General features: G+C 41.8%; 1 protein-coding gene and 1 long non-coding RNA gene across 5 annotated transcripts in view; one reads left to right on the top strand and one right to left on the bottom strand.

Annotated features, from left to right (window-relative positions):
* The window catches only part of LOC124175659, a 69,537-nt gene extending 57,011 nt beyond the window's left edge, over window positions 1–12,526 (bottom strand). The window contains exons 1-5 of the long non-coding RNA XR_006869214.1: window positions 12,388–12,526; window positions 11,881–11,951; window positions 11,589–11,768; window positions 11,263–11,473; window positions 11,022–11,174 (exon numbers count right to left, since the gene is read on the bottom strand). This is a non-coding gene — a long non-coding RNA (uncharacterized LOC124175659). The remainder of the gene's footprint in view (window positions 1–11,021; window positions 11,175–11,262; window positions 11,474–11,588; window positions 11,769–11,880; window positions 11,952–12,387) is intronic.
* The window catches only part of LOC124174624 (acetylcholine receptor subunit alpha-like), a 58,287-nt gene extending 43,784 nt beyond the window's left edge, over window positions 1–14,503 (top strand). For 3 of the 4 annotated variants that reach the window (XM_046554121.1, XM_046553957.1, XM_046554044.1), the window contains 12 exons: window positions 1,347–1,485; window positions 2,305–2,444; window positions 2,706–2,750; window positions 3,966–4,075; window positions 5,929–6,109; window positions 9,225–9,340; window positions 9,608–9,776; window positions 11,044–11,180; window positions 11,294–11,413; window positions 11,523–11,705; window positions 12,503–12,719; window positions 12,897–14,503. In XM_046554121.1, the coding sequence (XP_046410077.1) occupies window positions 1,434–1,485; window positions 2,305–2,444; window positions 2,706–2,750; window positions 3,966–4,075; window positions 5,929–6,109; window positions 9,225–9,340; window positions 9,608–9,776; window positions 11,044–11,180; window positions 11,294–11,413; window positions 11,523–11,705; window positions 12,503–12,719; window positions 12,897–13,094 (1,668 nt within the window). In that variant the 5' untranslated portion in view covers window positions 1,347–1,433 and the 3' untranslated portion in view covers window positions 13,095–14,503. Of the gene's footprint in view, window positions 1–1,346; window positions 1,486–2,304; window positions 2,445–2,705; window positions 2,751–3,965; window positions 4,076–5,928; window positions 6,110–9,224; window positions 9,341–9,607; window positions 9,777–11,043; window positions 11,181–11,293; window positions 11,414–11,522; window positions 11,706–12,502; window positions 12,818–12,896 lie in introns of all 4 variants that reach the window. The other variant, XM_046554196.1, reaches the window with a different exon arrangement.
* Window positions 14,504–15,724: the final 1,221 nt, after the last annotated feature.

Genomic DNA, 15,724 nt, shown 5'->3' with positions numbered 1-15,724 from the left:
ACCGAGACAATAATGAGCTAACGAGGCAATTAAGAGTAGGACTGTCATAAAATTGACTCGTTCACCGCGATAATGAGTTTAGGGGGGGATACGGTGCTCAAGCTGGACGCGATGCGTAGCTCCGGTTTCTTGCCTCGGGCGGTTCACGGATCGTTTCGCTGTTGGGAGAACTCAAGGTATTGTATCATATACGGAACCTGACCCAGATCTGAACTTGGAATGCGGTAGGAAATAAATTGAAACTGTATCACTGCGCGCGGTTGTCGGACGTAAATCCGTTTCCGCTGCGTCCTCGCGGTTGTTTTCGCTCCCTCTGGGTGTACGGTAAACAAATATACGTACACGTGAAGAAGGTGAGGGAAAATTATTTGCGGGTTTTTGAAAGCGGGAAAAGGGGAACCAAGTACCGCGTATCGGAAGACGCCCTGCGTAAAGCGCACCTTTTAATTGCCCGGCCCTTCGGCCTTCTCGAGCTGCCGGCGGCGGTCCTCGACCCTTGTCGAATTTAAGGATCCACCGTCGACCCGAAGCGAGCACCTTTTCAGAGCCGCAAAGGACGAGGAGGTCCTCGAGTCTTGCGTTACCGGTAAGCTATCTTTGTCGGGTGGATGTCAGCTCCGCAGGTAAAGCAGCGACGGCTGCTTACCTTATTTCAGAAGCATCGTAGGTTAATCGGAGGAGCGATTAGAGAGCGGCGACTTGTCGAAATCCCAAACGCCTACCCTGGTGAAAATTTCTGAACTAAGAATTTTTAGAGAAATCGGAATATTTCGTGTTATTACAATTTTGGTACGACAACGATTTTTTGTGCATAATTTAACGAAACGTCGAAATTTTCCTAAAAATACGTAGAAATTATTTTTGACTCTCGGGGAAATTCTCGCTGCACTAGCAACACGATGATCTGCAACCGTCTCACGTAACGTCGCTGCGGATATCGGTGTCGCATCGTTGCAGGCAGCTGACGCTCCGCCTAACTTCCCACCTCGGGGCTCCGGGGAATCAGGAGCTTTTTTCCAACGAAGCCGTTCCCCTCTCCTGTCTCGATGCTCCACCGATACGAGCTTCCTTTACACCTACGACACGGGACCGAAACACGCGATTCCGTGCGCAAGCTTAGCAGCTTTTTATACATATATGTACATCGGTGAGGATGATCGTCGATGGAAAATTGAGACATCTTAACGAATGTTAAAAGGCCGGTAAATCCTTGGAGTAAATTTTATACCGAGTCGTCCTTGAAAAGAAATTCGTCTTTCCCCGTTTTCCCGGCTTCCCGATTTCCCAAATTCGTCTCGTCGATTATACTCGCATAATTGTACCTCAGAATTGCGCATCTGTTTCAGGACGAAAAGAGCGCGAGTCGTCCGCGAAGTTGGAGGAGAGGAGCTCCGAACCGCGGAGAAATGAGGCGGACGTGACGTCACAATGACATGATGAAGAGCCTGGTGGGGATCATGTGGATAGTCTTGGTGCTCATATCAGGTTCGAATATCTCTTCACCGTCAAAAACGAATCGCCCGCTGCGAGCTGCAACCCGAAACGGAAGTTTCGCAGGGTTGAGCTTTCGTCGATTAGTCTCGAGGGTGTCTCAGGCATGCGGGATCTTTGAGTCCGTTTGCGTATGCCTCGAACACACTCGCACCGGCAAAAGTGTCGATTTTCACTCCAGGATATCTCGAGCATGCATCGCGGGCGAAGACACGAAGAGCTTCGACGTTAACGGTGGGGGGGAGGGTATATTTTTAAGAGTTTTTTTTTAAAGAAAATGAAAACACTTGCAGATATATGAGCTTTACGGCGTCGTTACTTATGGTTTCAAGAATATTTCAGAATTTTTTCGCAGAAATTAATAACAGAATGGCGGCACGGCGTCCGTAAGTAGCGAACGACTCTGAAGTCGAGGGCTTTTGCGGTGGCGCATCTCCTGGTTTGACAAAAAGAAATTCATTTTTCGACCAAAAAATTGTTACAAAAGTTTTTATAAAAAATTGTTGGGATTTAAACTCAAAAAACTGGCCACGAGCTCGAATCAGTAAGCAAGTTTTAAAGATTCTGGCAAAATTTCAAATGTATCGGATAAAAATTGACCGAGGTATCTTCGCCACCGGATTGAAAACGTGGTCGTTCGCTACTTGCATGTGCCATGCCGCCATTTTGTTATTAATTTGAATAAAAAAATTCTAACATCTTCTTCAAGCAATAAAAAACAGTGTTTTGATTTTCTCTTAACCCCCCCCCACCTTTAAGAACTCGAATCAGCCTCACCGACTTCCCATTTTTTCAATGTTTTTCTGTTCGCAGGATGCTCAGGAAATCCAGACGCGAAGCGACTGTACGACGACCTCTTGTCAAACTACAACAAGCTGGTTCGTCCCGTGGTGAACGTGACCGATGCTCTGACGGTGAAAATCAAGCTGAAGCTATCGCAGCTGATCGATGTGGTAGGCGCGATTTTAAACCCGGTGTTCAATTCCCGCCCCCCCCCCCCCCCCTTGCCCCTGAAAATTTCAATTTGTTAAATCGATTCCTGATGACGATTAATCTCAGAGTTTGACGCGCCCGTCTTACGAGCACGGCCCTCTTTTTGTCGCCGAACCCGCGGAACCAGGAACCGTTTCGAACTGTCGTTATCGGCGAAGATCGATTCCCCGCCCCGGAGTCGAACGAATACCGCTTGAAATACATGTGTCTTCATTTTTCAGAACCTGAAGAATCAAATCATGACGACGAACCTCTGGGTCGAACAGGTAATCAATTTCCCACAATCCCCTTCTCTAGCTCGTATTACATATCCGTAGGACAGACGCCCGCAATGTTACTCATGCTCTTGCGATGATCAAACGACCATGGGGTATACATTTACCCACGCCCACGTACAGCGAATTCGGCCAGGGCGAGGATTAGCACAGCCTTAAATCGAGCTCGAGCTTATCCGAAGCAGAATTTTCATTGTCTCGCAAGCTCCGGCGAGCGGAGCTTCACCCACGTCGCGGTTTTCGCCGCGGTATCGCGAGTACAGCCAATTTCGAAAATTTTCGTCCCGCAGCTTTTGGGGGATTAGCGAGTCATTGAGGGGCGGAAAAATAAGGGCAAACAATATCCTCTCAGAGTTACAATATCTTGTCCCGATCTTGCGGCCCGAGTTCCTCGAACTGTTTACACTGGGACACCTAAGTGCTTTCGGACAGGCTCTAGCCTCCGCTGGGCAAACATCAAACAGCAAATATTAGACGACGGCAATGTCCGCGGGCATAGATTACAGTTGAACGAGTAGTCCTGCGGACGCGGAGGTGACGAAACACGCGGGAGCCTTCGTATATAATATCATATATCCTACGGTTTGTAAAAGGACGCCGACTTTGAACAACGGACTCGACGTTTGTCTTTCAAATTTTCCTACCCATAGCCGAAAACTCGTCACGAGGCATACATTAAAACTTGCTCCGATAATCTCGAGGCGTGCCTGGTGGACCCTTCGAGATCTTGGTCCGATCCTCAAACACAGATTTGCTCCTTGTGTACGGTTGGAAAAGTTAAACTTGATTGCATTATTTAGCGGAACGACGGTATATCATTATTATTATTATTATTGTTGTTGTTGTTGTTATAGAGAGAGAGTATATTCGTAAGCTCGAGTGATTCGCGGTTCAAATATCATTATTCTCTATGAATTATGTTATACTGCGATCGAACGGATGTTTATATTTTTATTATTCCTTTCTCGTCCGGTTCCGGTCTCGATCGGTGAAGCAGTGCAAAAGTATTCGAATCACTGTTGGAATTACTTGGAAAAGTTGGGTGGTGTAGAAAAAATGGGAAACACCAGAAAATCGACGGGACGAGATTCAGAAACTCGAAAATTTCGGGTTTTTATAATCGAGCAAAAATTTTACACCGACGCGAAATTTATAGGCTCGAAATCTCGCTTTGAGCCGATGAATAAAATTTTTCCGTCATTTTAGTCGTGGTACGATTACAAGCTCAAATGGGACCCGAAGGAGTACGGAGGCGTCGAAATGCTGCACGTGCCATCGGATCACATATGGCGGCCCGACATCGTCTTGTACAACAAGTAAGTTACCAAAAAAATCGACCATTCTTTCGTAAAATTCAAGTGAAAAATATTTTTCCAAGTGACTAAAAAAAGTATGCTGTCGATATTAATATTTAGAACGTATTTTTGTAGGGAATTAAAGAGTCTGCAAAAAAGATCTCTTGACATTTTATCGTAAGTCTGCTCTTTCAAAAGTTATTTGAGCTCCTTTGTTGACCCCTGACCTTTTCTGCAGAGCGTTAAGTCCCTGAAAAAATATTTTCAGGTCTCATCAGTACACTAACGTATTGACGAGTTATAAAATTTAAAATTTTTTTAAAATTTCCACCTTGTTATTCTAATGAAATTTTGAAAGAAATAACAGTCGATATTTATTTTTACCGTCTAGTATATGTATACGATAGTATGTGTGAAATGCTGCCTACCGATACGTCTATAAGTATACCTGCCGAGGATATAAAACTTGTGTAAAAATCAAGGGGAAAAGTTAATCGTCGAAGCTTTTTTCCCCCGGCGCTAGGCGAGCTTTTTCTTCGACTTTTTCCTCCTCTTATCTTCTCTTCGCTTTTCTTCCCTTACATTCGTACTCTTATATACCCTTCTTGTTAATACTTTGCAAAGAAGCGAAGTAGGTAGAAGTGACAGCTGTCGATAATACGCACACCACGTATATGTATATATAATAATAGCGTACATAGGATACATGCTGTATAAGTGGAGTGTAAGGAGTTCCGGAAATATATCAAACCACCCTGGTGAAAATGATTTCTATGATTTTCAACGAATTTTTAGGGAGATTGGGAGGTTTCGTACAATTTTGTCGAAAAAAATGCAAATATGCACAGTTTGTTGCGAAATTTGTATTTTTGTCAGTGAAAAATCTACAAGATAGTGCAATTTTTAACAAAAATTAAATATTCTTCACGAAAAACTATGCATATTTACAACTTTGTACGAAATAATACGAAACGTTCCAAATTCTGTAAAAATTCCTAGCAGCAGAACATCTCACCAGGGCACCCAGGATTTTATAAAACACTTTCTACTTGTGAGTTTTATTCGATTTGACTGAGCTCTGGTTAATTTTGTTTATTAACTGAAGACCTACAATTTATGGCTCGACCCGAGCCTTAACCGCAAACAATCGCGATTGTATTCCTGACGCACGTTGTAATTTGAAGAATTTTTATCGCTGAACAGGAAATGAAAATTTTGTTTTACCTGCAGCTTGTGGATTATACATATTGGTACAGGTCTAAACGAAGCGAATATGAAATATAACGACATGCACGGAGGATGCGAGAAGAGGCAAATAAATACATTTATTACTCTCGTAAAATGTTATTTACCGTGAGAATTACTTTCACTTCCACGCGATACGTACTGCACATGTATACGTATACATGTATACGGGGAATAACAATGCAGATTATATTTTCATCGTGTTTAACGATTTCTAAAATTTTTTATATTCATGTTCTTTCAATCATGTCGCAATTTTTCATTTATACATGTGTATAAGTACTTTTGTTTATCATAATTAACGTATATATAAATATAACTATCGAAAATGAATCAAGACCGAGGAGTTATTTTTGTAACGACAAATTTGATTACCTGTTTCAACCATTAAACACGATTGAGGTACGTTCAATCAATTTTTTAGTCATTTCAACGCCATGTTATCTTGGATAAATTGATAGTCGTCACGATCGTTCGAAGGCTTGATCAAATTCTGTATCAAGTTGTCACAAGTATTTTGTTGAATTACTCTTCTTTACCATAATTAACGCATCCATATATATATATATATATATTTGTTATGCGTACAAGTTAGTTGAGTTAACGCATGGCTATTTCTTCAATTCCAGCGCCGACGGGAATTTCGAGGTTACATTAGCGACCAAGGCAACGCTGAATTACACGGGTCGCGTTGAGTGGAAACCACCAGCGATCTACAAGTCCTCTTGTGAAATTGACGTTGAGTATTTCCCATTCGACGAGCAGACGTGCGTAATGAAGTTTGGCTCATGGACCTACGATGGCTTTCAGGTAATCGGACAGATCAGCATCCCCCCCACCCCCTCACTATCACCCTATTCTCCCTGTCGTGAAATTACTTAATTTTGTCCAATTAGTTTGTTTCTTGTTTTCATTTAATTTCTTATTTTATTAGTTATACATATTTTGTTCAGCGTGTTGTTGTATTTATTTTATTATGTAGTTTACACTTTACTTTATCGTTACTTAAATACGTGTCTATTTTTACATTTTATCGATCACAACTGTCATTTATAGGTTGATTTGTTAATGCGGGTTACACTTGTATACGTCTTCCTTTTTACCCCAAGGTGTTCTAGGGCGTGACGTATACGATCTATCTATCTATGGATCCGTCTATTATCTCCTCGAGAAAGCCTCAGGCTCTATATTACACACGTACGTACCTATACATGGAGGCTGATCGCCGAGATTGATCGCTGGGGAATAATACAAGACCAGCCGTGCATGCATGCATTCCGAAGTCGGAATCGCGTAATCGAATCTGCGCGTTAATAAAATGCCGCCCCTTGTTCACCGGCCGAATAAACGAACAAAAAGCAGCACGGAGATTAAGCGGCTTATCAATTTTTTAAAGAAATATATTTCAAACAGTCAACAACCGAGGAAACGGAAAACGAAAGGGAGGAAGAGAATAATAAAAATAAAGCTCCCCAGGTGCCCAGGGTCGCTTTGCAAGCTCGAAATGCAGATATCGAGTATGATAATAAAAATTTCACGCAGAGCACTATAAACACTTTTCGCACCACCATTTTCACCGGGACGTGGGTTTAATATTTAAGGCTAAAGAGCGACGTTTCGCGAAAAAAGCTCGACGACTAAAGTTATATTATAGAACTTTTTCAAGGATCACCTCCTCATACTTAACAATCGCGTATTTAGCGCGACTTCCGCTCACACAGCCAGTTCATACTAAATTCGCAGAGATTATGTGCATGCGGCATTCCACGTTGAATCAGCAGCCCATATACCTCACCCTCTTCGATTTCAATCACAAACAAAAGTATAACATAAGTACATATATTTTATTTATTTTTTTTTTCTTCAGTCGTAGTCATAATATGCACGGTTTAGGTATAGTTAGGAGTATACGATTAAATCGCGTATCTTTTTAACGCCGAAATCACCTTCGCTTGGACAATGTAAAAGCCGACCTTTTCATCGAGGGTTGATCAAGGTGGCGGGTTATTAAAAAAAAAGTTGAAAACGGGTTTTTCAATCTCGTTGTATAATGAGGAATATTACAGACACGTACGCCATCTCGAAAATGATTAATTGTCTGCGATATAATTACCCTCTTGTTATTATCCAGCCCCCACCCCACCCCTGTTGCAGTATCGGCCGGAATTAAGTGGCTCGTGTATTTTCCGAGCTTCATTTTCGCGGAGACGTCCCACGATAATCTATCGTTATATATATAATATATAAATATGACGAATATTTCTATCCTGATTAGCGTTTCGTTCAATTTTTCTTCCGCTGAAAAATACAGACGAAACAGTTTGCCGCGTGAGATAAACGATGGAAATTTTTTAGCCTCGTCCAGCTCGTCGGTTTAATTAATTGTCAGTCGGTTTGAGTTGAAGAATTGAAAAAAAAAAAAAAAAAATCTCGAAACCCTTCGGCTTATTCATACTGGTAATTTCCAGTCCGCGCTTCAGCTCGAGTTTGACTTGGTTTTTCATTTATTGTACGAGTCTAATCTAACTCTTGTTTGCTTTTTCCCGGGCGTAATTATCACTCGTAATAGCAATGCTTCGGTATGTACCGCATGCAAACAACTTATACCTAGAATAACACAAGCGATGCATAATTCATGACCCTGCAGTTAATTATTTCAATGCGAAATTATACCCTACGATGATTTTGTAATATTACAGCTGACTTTATGCGTCAGAATAAGACCAACCGGAACACTCGCGCCTTGTATCTGTAAAGTCGTGACAGACTTGAAAAATCCCTTTAAACACACCGCTTAATTGTCCTCTGACACCCTCGCGACGATCAATCATCGTTTGTCTAGCGACGGTTTAATGTACCTGCGCGGCAGAAGCTATTTGTACAGCTGCGTAGCGATGAATGTATACAAATATCGATTTTGAGACGATTTTTGTTTTTTGCACGGGATACAATCCACGACTTTTCGTTTCTTCGGCATTATTCTGCATTTCTTCGATCAAGCAACTTGACACTCCTTTTTTGATTTTACCAACTCACCGTCAATAAACGTGACTTTTAACAATCCAAGATATTCATTTTTTTAAGCTAAGGATATGACAGTCGGTCCTTTTCTTGAAAAAAAAAACAAACTTCTAAAAACAGGTACAATTTCAAACCATCAAAGCTGTACCCTCCTTAAAGGGGAGGTAAACGATAACAGTAGTTCTATTACGCAGCCGTTTTCCGTTATCTTCTCTCTTTTCTTTTAATCCTATTCAATTCTCTTACCGTTCGCTTTACCGGAAGCGAAAAAGCCTCGGGCAGGCAAACAGGACGAGAGCGTTAGATTACCACCACGTCCGACCAAAGCCGGACCTCCGCTACTGAAAACGTGTCCGGGCATCCGATTCGAAGGTCGCGTTACGCCTCGCTTCGTCGTTTCGGTTTCTGCTTTGAAAATTGAAACGCATCGATTAGCCGATTCGTTTCCACCGACGGTGATGAAAAGGCGTCGATATCTGGGACGGAAGGAACGCGAATTCAGCTGCCATTGAAAGCCCGGTATTTACAATACAACCGGCGAGATATTGTACCGACAAGGATCATGGAATTGCGCTTTTTCACCCTGGGAGTCCTTGTAACGCGTGACCGGGAATCCTGCCCTCCTCGCACCCCGTCGAACATGATCCCTCGTAGACCAAGGTCGTGAAAAATTCCTCAAGAAATGATTACGTGCTTCGATTTAATCACGTCCCATTCGCCCTCGGGCACGTCGCCTTCGGCCCGTCGAACCCTCGAATTTAGTCGACGTCGAAGGGACGCGAATGTGCCGTAGAAGTAAAACGGATTGAAATTTCTACAGGGTTATTGATATCGGCGGTAAAGCGTCTCGCGAGCTTTTCAGCTAACGAGCTTTCTCCTAAATGCAAGCCCGTTTTGCTCGCAGGTCGACCTGAGGCACATAGACGAGGTTCGCGGGAGCAACGTCGTTGAAATCGGAGTAGACTTGTCCGCCTTCTACACGTCGGTTGAATGGGATATACTGGAAGTACCGGCCGTGAGGTAAATATCAAAGATGTAGTGCACGTGATTTAGGGTGTGCCGAAATCGATTTCTTTTTTTTCTCAAACGCGCAGCAAAATTTAGGTACAACATCTCAAGTAGAATATCTCATCATAGGGATGCTCTACCGAAATTTTGACGCATGTGTGGAAGAGAAAGCAGATTTTTTTTTTTTTTTGTTTTGGCACATCCCTAGCGGAATAATATAATTATATGTCCATAATCCCGGATAATGCTTACTTGTTTATAACCCTGTCCTTTGCGCAGGAACGAGAAGTTCTACACGTGCTGCGACGAGCCCTACCTCGACATCACGTTCAACATAACGATGAGGCGAAAGACCCTGTTTTATACGGTCAACCTGATAATACCCTGCATGGGAATATCCTTCCTGACAGTTTTAGTCTTCTATTTACCGAGCGACAGTGGGGAAAAGGTGGGTTATATTAATTAAGCTGTAAGGGAACCAAACGCCACTCGGAAGAGCGGTCGGGCCTGACTTTTCACCCTAGATTTCTCATTCGACGAGATCGTACTCGGCTGGCAAACGATATTTTTTTTTTTTTTCAATAATTTATTACAAGATGTTCTCACGTCGAATGTTGAGGAATTTTCACATTCTCGAGCTACGGTGTTTGTCCCAGAAGCGTGCAAAAGAAGAGACCAAAATCGTAGACGTGAGCTTCGATGTCGATGTTTTCTATTTGTTTATAAAAATAAGAAATAGTGCAATTTCGAAAAATTACATAGGTGTTCAGGGAAACACCGTAGTTTACGGTTAATAATAATTCGACAAACGTAAGACGCGCGACTGTCTTACGATAAGATTATCACCCAAGCATTGAGTTTCGATTTTACGACCTGGTTAACCCCGGGGATGATCGGGTGAAAAGGGCTTCTCGAACCCGCCGCGGCAAATTCTATTCCTAGCCTCGATCCTTGTGTGCAGTTGATTGTATATGTACGCGGTTCGAGGAGGCACCTCTCGGATTCTCGAGTCACACTTTCGTCCTTTGTCCTATATTGGCCATCTTGACCCAAAAACAATACCCCCGAGTACCCGGGACTATAGAATTCAGAGATCGGAGAATGTCACGAGTCGCATTCTCACACCTCGACACCCTCGAGAAACGAGATCAATGCCGCACGCTGGACAATTACGTGTATGGGGCATTCCACGCCAACTCGGTAAACGGTCGACCTTCGCATTATTTTATTTCAGCAAGAATTTTTCCTACGTTAATACCGAACCCTGAAAAGCTTCCGAAAAATTTTCAAATTTTCTTAATCAATTGCGCTTACCCTATGATTTTTTAGATCCATCTCAAAAACAGCCAAATTCATTTTTTGTAACTTGTTTTGGAAGCTTTTCAGGGTTCGTAATGACGTAGGAAAAATCCTTGGTGAAAATAAAAAATGTAATGGTAAACCGTTTACCGAGCTTGCGGTGGAATGCCCCGTGTACAGCTGTACCCTGCATCTGCCCGGGTCACGTTCCACGACCTTAAATCGGGCGTTTAATTGATTCCCAAAATCGAATTGCTATGTCGTCGTTTCATTATGGGGTATAATCGACGAGCGATTCGAGTAATTTGACCTTATTCTGCCGTTTCGTCTAGACGACGCGACGCGGCGTTTGTCGCAAAAACGAAACAACCTATAACGTTAAGCCTCGGCTTACCTTCAACCTTGGCTGATTCCAGGTGAGTTTGTCCATCTCGATTCTACTGTCACTGACTGTGTTCTTCTTGCTGCTGGCAGAGATCATTCCACCGACTTCCCTGGTGGTTCCTCTCCTCGGCAAATTTGTCCTCTTCACCATGATCCTAGACACCTTTAGGTACGATTCATCTTTAGCTCGATTCTACCGTCGTTAAACACGCGTGAAAGCGCTTGTCGGAACTGAACCTCGTCGAGCTTACCTACGACTAAACTTGACTTTCCAAATTTCAGCATATGCGTGACGGTCGTTGTGTTGAACGTACACTTCCGCTCGCCTCAGACCCACACCATGGCGCCATGGGTCCGCAGAGTTTTCATTCACGTTCTTCCCAGGCTGCTCGTAATGCGCAGGTAATTTGGCAAGCGACTTTCCACGGAAGGACACTCGGCTTACGTCAACTTCGCATTGACCTGGAACGAAGATAAAGAGAATCACGATTTACCGGCCTCTCTTTCGCAGGCCGCAGTACCAAATCGACAAACGGAGTATAGGCGGTCATCACAATCATCGAGTAATGGTGCGAACCTGCAACGGGCTGGAGTTGAGGGACCCTTCGCTCTTCGTCGAAGCCACGGCGTCCGCGATGGTCGAATCCTCGGTTCTCTTCCCGAGTCTCGATTCCCGGGACGAGTTGCACCCACGGTACTTAAGGGTTGCATACACCTCGGACAGCTAAGACTAGGCTCATGTTCAAGAATTTCTTTCCTGTATAAAACCGAACCTTATTCCACGATCACGTTGTATCTTTCCAAGCACGACATTTTATCCGTATTGTGTGAAAATTTGGTGGAAAAATTTCAAACGATAAAAAACTTACGTTTAGTTTTCCTGAGACGTGTTTTTGTTGCTAGCGTTTGCGGTGCCAGACGTGTTTCTGCCATTTTTTATCTGAATACAAAAAACAAATTTGTTCGGTACTTGCGAGGATTAAAAAAAAGCAAACGAGTATTAGATCGTTGAGTGAGACATAACTGTGCAAAGCTAGATTCCGATCGGTTCGTCAGTCGCGGAGATATTTCTGGTACCGTTTTTGCAAACACTGTTTCGAGAAAAACGCGTTTAAAGTTTTGAGTACAGTTTAAACTGACAATGAAATAACTGGTTCGTTTCAAATTTACGTGAAATCGTTTTTTTTTTTTTTTCACCGTGTCAACCCGATTCTTCTTTATTTTAATGCCCCTGTCGCCGCTCGTCCGTTCGTTTACAAGACGCTAAAACTTCGTCGTTACTTCGAATATCTTTATGAAATTTTCAGGGTAGACACTCAAAGGACAGTACTTTCGAATGAGCACCTTTTCTAAGAAATCGATTTTTTTTTTCTCACCTGCCCACGTATACGTAACCCCTTAACTAATTCCCCGATATCTTCATCGCCCTCGTCTGCGGGACGAAAGGGAGCGAGACAGATCTGTGACCTTGTTCTTTCCCCCGATCCCCAGGGAATTGGAGGCCGTGAATCTCGGGAGCACGTGTCGGATCCACGGTTCTCCGGCTTCGGCTCCCGTCGTTCCTCCGCCTCAGCTTCCGACGCAGGAGAGCGTCGACGCCCTCTGCCACTCTCTTCATCACTGGCACCACTGCCCCGAGCTCTACAAGGCCATCGAGGGCATCAGGTTCATTGCCGATCACACAAAGAGGGAGGAGGATTCGACCCGGGTAAGTCGAGGGTACCGGCGACGGCCTCGGGACGTCGAGTGCGAAGGGTTACGATGGGATCACTCGTGAAATCTGGTGTACACTTTTGCGAAAATCTTGTAAAATCTGTTGAAATTTTTCAATTTCTTTTAATCTTTGAAATCACTCGTCATCTTCCTCGTTATATCGACGCTGCAGGTGAAGGAGGACTGGAAGTACGTGGCGATGGTGCTCGACAGGCTCTTCCTGTGGATATTCACGCTGGCCGTCGTCGTCGGGACGGCTGGTATAATTCTCCAGGCACCGACGCTCTACGACGACCGCATGCCCATCGATATCAAACTATCCGAGATCGCCTCCACCACTGCCAAACCACACATCGCCCCCATTCTTTGAGGGACGATCACTGCCCCGTTTTCACCCTCGTTTTTGACTACCGTTCAACCAGCAGACGCTTCGCTGTACGCCTAGAAAAACGAATGGAAAAATAGACTGATCAAGATCAATCGGAGGATCATGGACGAATTATACCTAAATGCAGTGTTTACACATCGCAATATCCACGGGCCTAAACGACGTGCAGTATAAATAATCGGGCCTGTTATAATTTTGCGGCAGAGGAGATCGGATTTAAAGGGATTTGCTGAACAACCGTGAGAAGTTACGTACATCAATTTTTTGTTGCCGTACCCGAAATTGCGCAAACAGAGCGTATCCCGGGATCAGGGTAAATTCTACGCTTCTCATCGTCGACTTGATCGAGATAAAATTGAACGGACGTCGTCAACGCTGCGTCGACTTTGCGTACACGTACCTATACTTCGGTTTTACGCTATCGCGTTTTTCGACAAAAGAGCTCGCTGTTCTGTTCGTATAAAGACAAATTTCAGACGTTCGATCGAGCGAGGACCAGGGATCGCTTTGTTTTACGCAAATTCTATTTGGTACACGAGATGATCGATGCTGGTTGCAGACTCGCGGGAAACGATCTGGTAAATGATTTTCTCCGGGATTTCACTGCGTTGAGCCTGCGACAGAGGGGGCCACATTTTCAATTGAAAAATAATAAACCTACACTGCGTTTCTCATTGTCAAATTCTAAATATCTGCGGCACGGGAAATTGGCGCCGAACGGGATTCGGCATCGATTAAACTTAAACGGCCAGTCCGCATTTTATTGCTCATAAGTGTTTGTAACAGTATATAAACAATTATCGTAATCATATTGATTGTTCCGTTATTTATACGTATATCAATTACATGTGGGCATAATTATTTGATATGTTTTCAAACGAACCTTGAATATAGTGATATAATAATTGAATGAAAAGAGAGAATTGTCCGTTACCCTTGTTTACGTCTCTATTTATTTATTTATTTTTCTTTCGTCTAATCTAAATTTCTGTTCGATATCGAACGAATATATTAAATATTTGTATCGTAGTAGCTATTACACGTAACGAAATGAAATATAATAGCGTGATACACGGTAGTAGATTATTTGAATACCGATACAAATTCGATTCATAATTTAGCTTCTCATCACCTCGACATGTTAAAAAATGGGTCCCATACCCGATAATTATTTCACTCGTTGATTGGTTGAGACTTTTATAGTACGATAAATGAAAACATAAGAGATAAGAAAAATAAGATAAAATAAAATAAGAATAGTTATTTATCATAGGTATAAAGGAGTGAATTCGAAGTATGCAGAGAATAACTTTGACAAAAAAAAAAAACAAAAAAAAAAAAAAGATGAAAAAACTAATAATTAAATGTTGTTGTGGAAGTAAGCACAGTGATAGTTACCTATTATAAATTAAACTATGAGGGAAAAAACAAACAATATATAAATATATACTATATTATATATACATATACATATATATATTATATATTATACGTAACAAATATGAATTATCCGAATATAAATTTAAGACACGTGGCAGAATATTTTGTGAGGGTGTGAATGATCAATTAAAACTATATAATATATGTAATAATGATAAAACGCAGGTCTCGTTTATTTCTATATATAAAAACAAAATTTCAACATATAACGAAGCAAAAAAAAGTAAAATAAAAATAAAACAGAGAAAAAAGGGATAGAGAAAGAGCGAGGGAGAGAGAGAGAGAGAGCGAAAGGCATTTGATAAAGCTGAAAAACGCATGTTTCACATTCGAATACGTACTGTATTAAATCATGGCGTCGCAACTGGCGTAATGTCAACCGTCTATACGATATTAAAGTTTTGAGGAAACTGCTCGGATTAATTAGTTTACCAATGCGGAAACGCACGAGCTTATTGTTAAATACCGTACCCTGCCACGTTTTATTCTAAACAAATTCCGCGAGGACATTTAATCTTCGTGATGATGTATAGGGTAACCGTATGCGCGTGTATACGATGCATACACGATATACGTATGTATACTTATTTTGTCTAGTCATTTTTTCCATTGTTTAATAGCTAAAAATTGTTGTTAATTGTTACGAACGAAGAAACAAAGAATAACGGAATAAGTCTATTAGTTACGTAATCCACAGCCCTTGTACAACAGAACATGTTATATCTACTCACGTTAAAATCACCTCTTCCACCTTTATGGAAATCATTTTCTACGCGGTATTGATTGAACTGATCTCTACTCGAAAGGATTTCATCGAGCGTTTGAATTATAAGCGACAAGTACGTTATGAAATAATAATAATCATATTAATAGTAATAATAATAATAATAACAATAATAATAAGAATAATAATAATAATGACCTTACTGTTATACGATCGTTAATGAGTAATGATGATAATGGTGAATACTAAATAACGATTTTAATAATAATAATAATAATAATAATCGCAGCAACAACAACAACAACAATAACGGAAACGAGGAAATTTGCGAAGTAGGTTAGTTTAGATATAATTATGTAGTATGTTACTGCTGTGTGCGTGTATACATATATATATATATATATATATATATATATATATATATATATATATATATATATATATATAT

This window comes from Neodiprion fabricii, chromosome 1 (genome assembly GCF_021155785.1).
Source record: "Neodiprion fabricii isolate iyNeoFabr1 chromosome 1, iyNeoFabr1.1, whole genome shotgun sequence".
Lineage (NCBI taxonomy): Eukaryota > Metazoa > Arthropoda > Insecta > Hymenoptera > Diprionidae > Neodiprion > Neodiprion fabricii.
The sequence above is the reverse complement of the archived record's forward strand: the minus strand, read 5'-3'. Positions and strand labels throughout refer to the sequence as shown.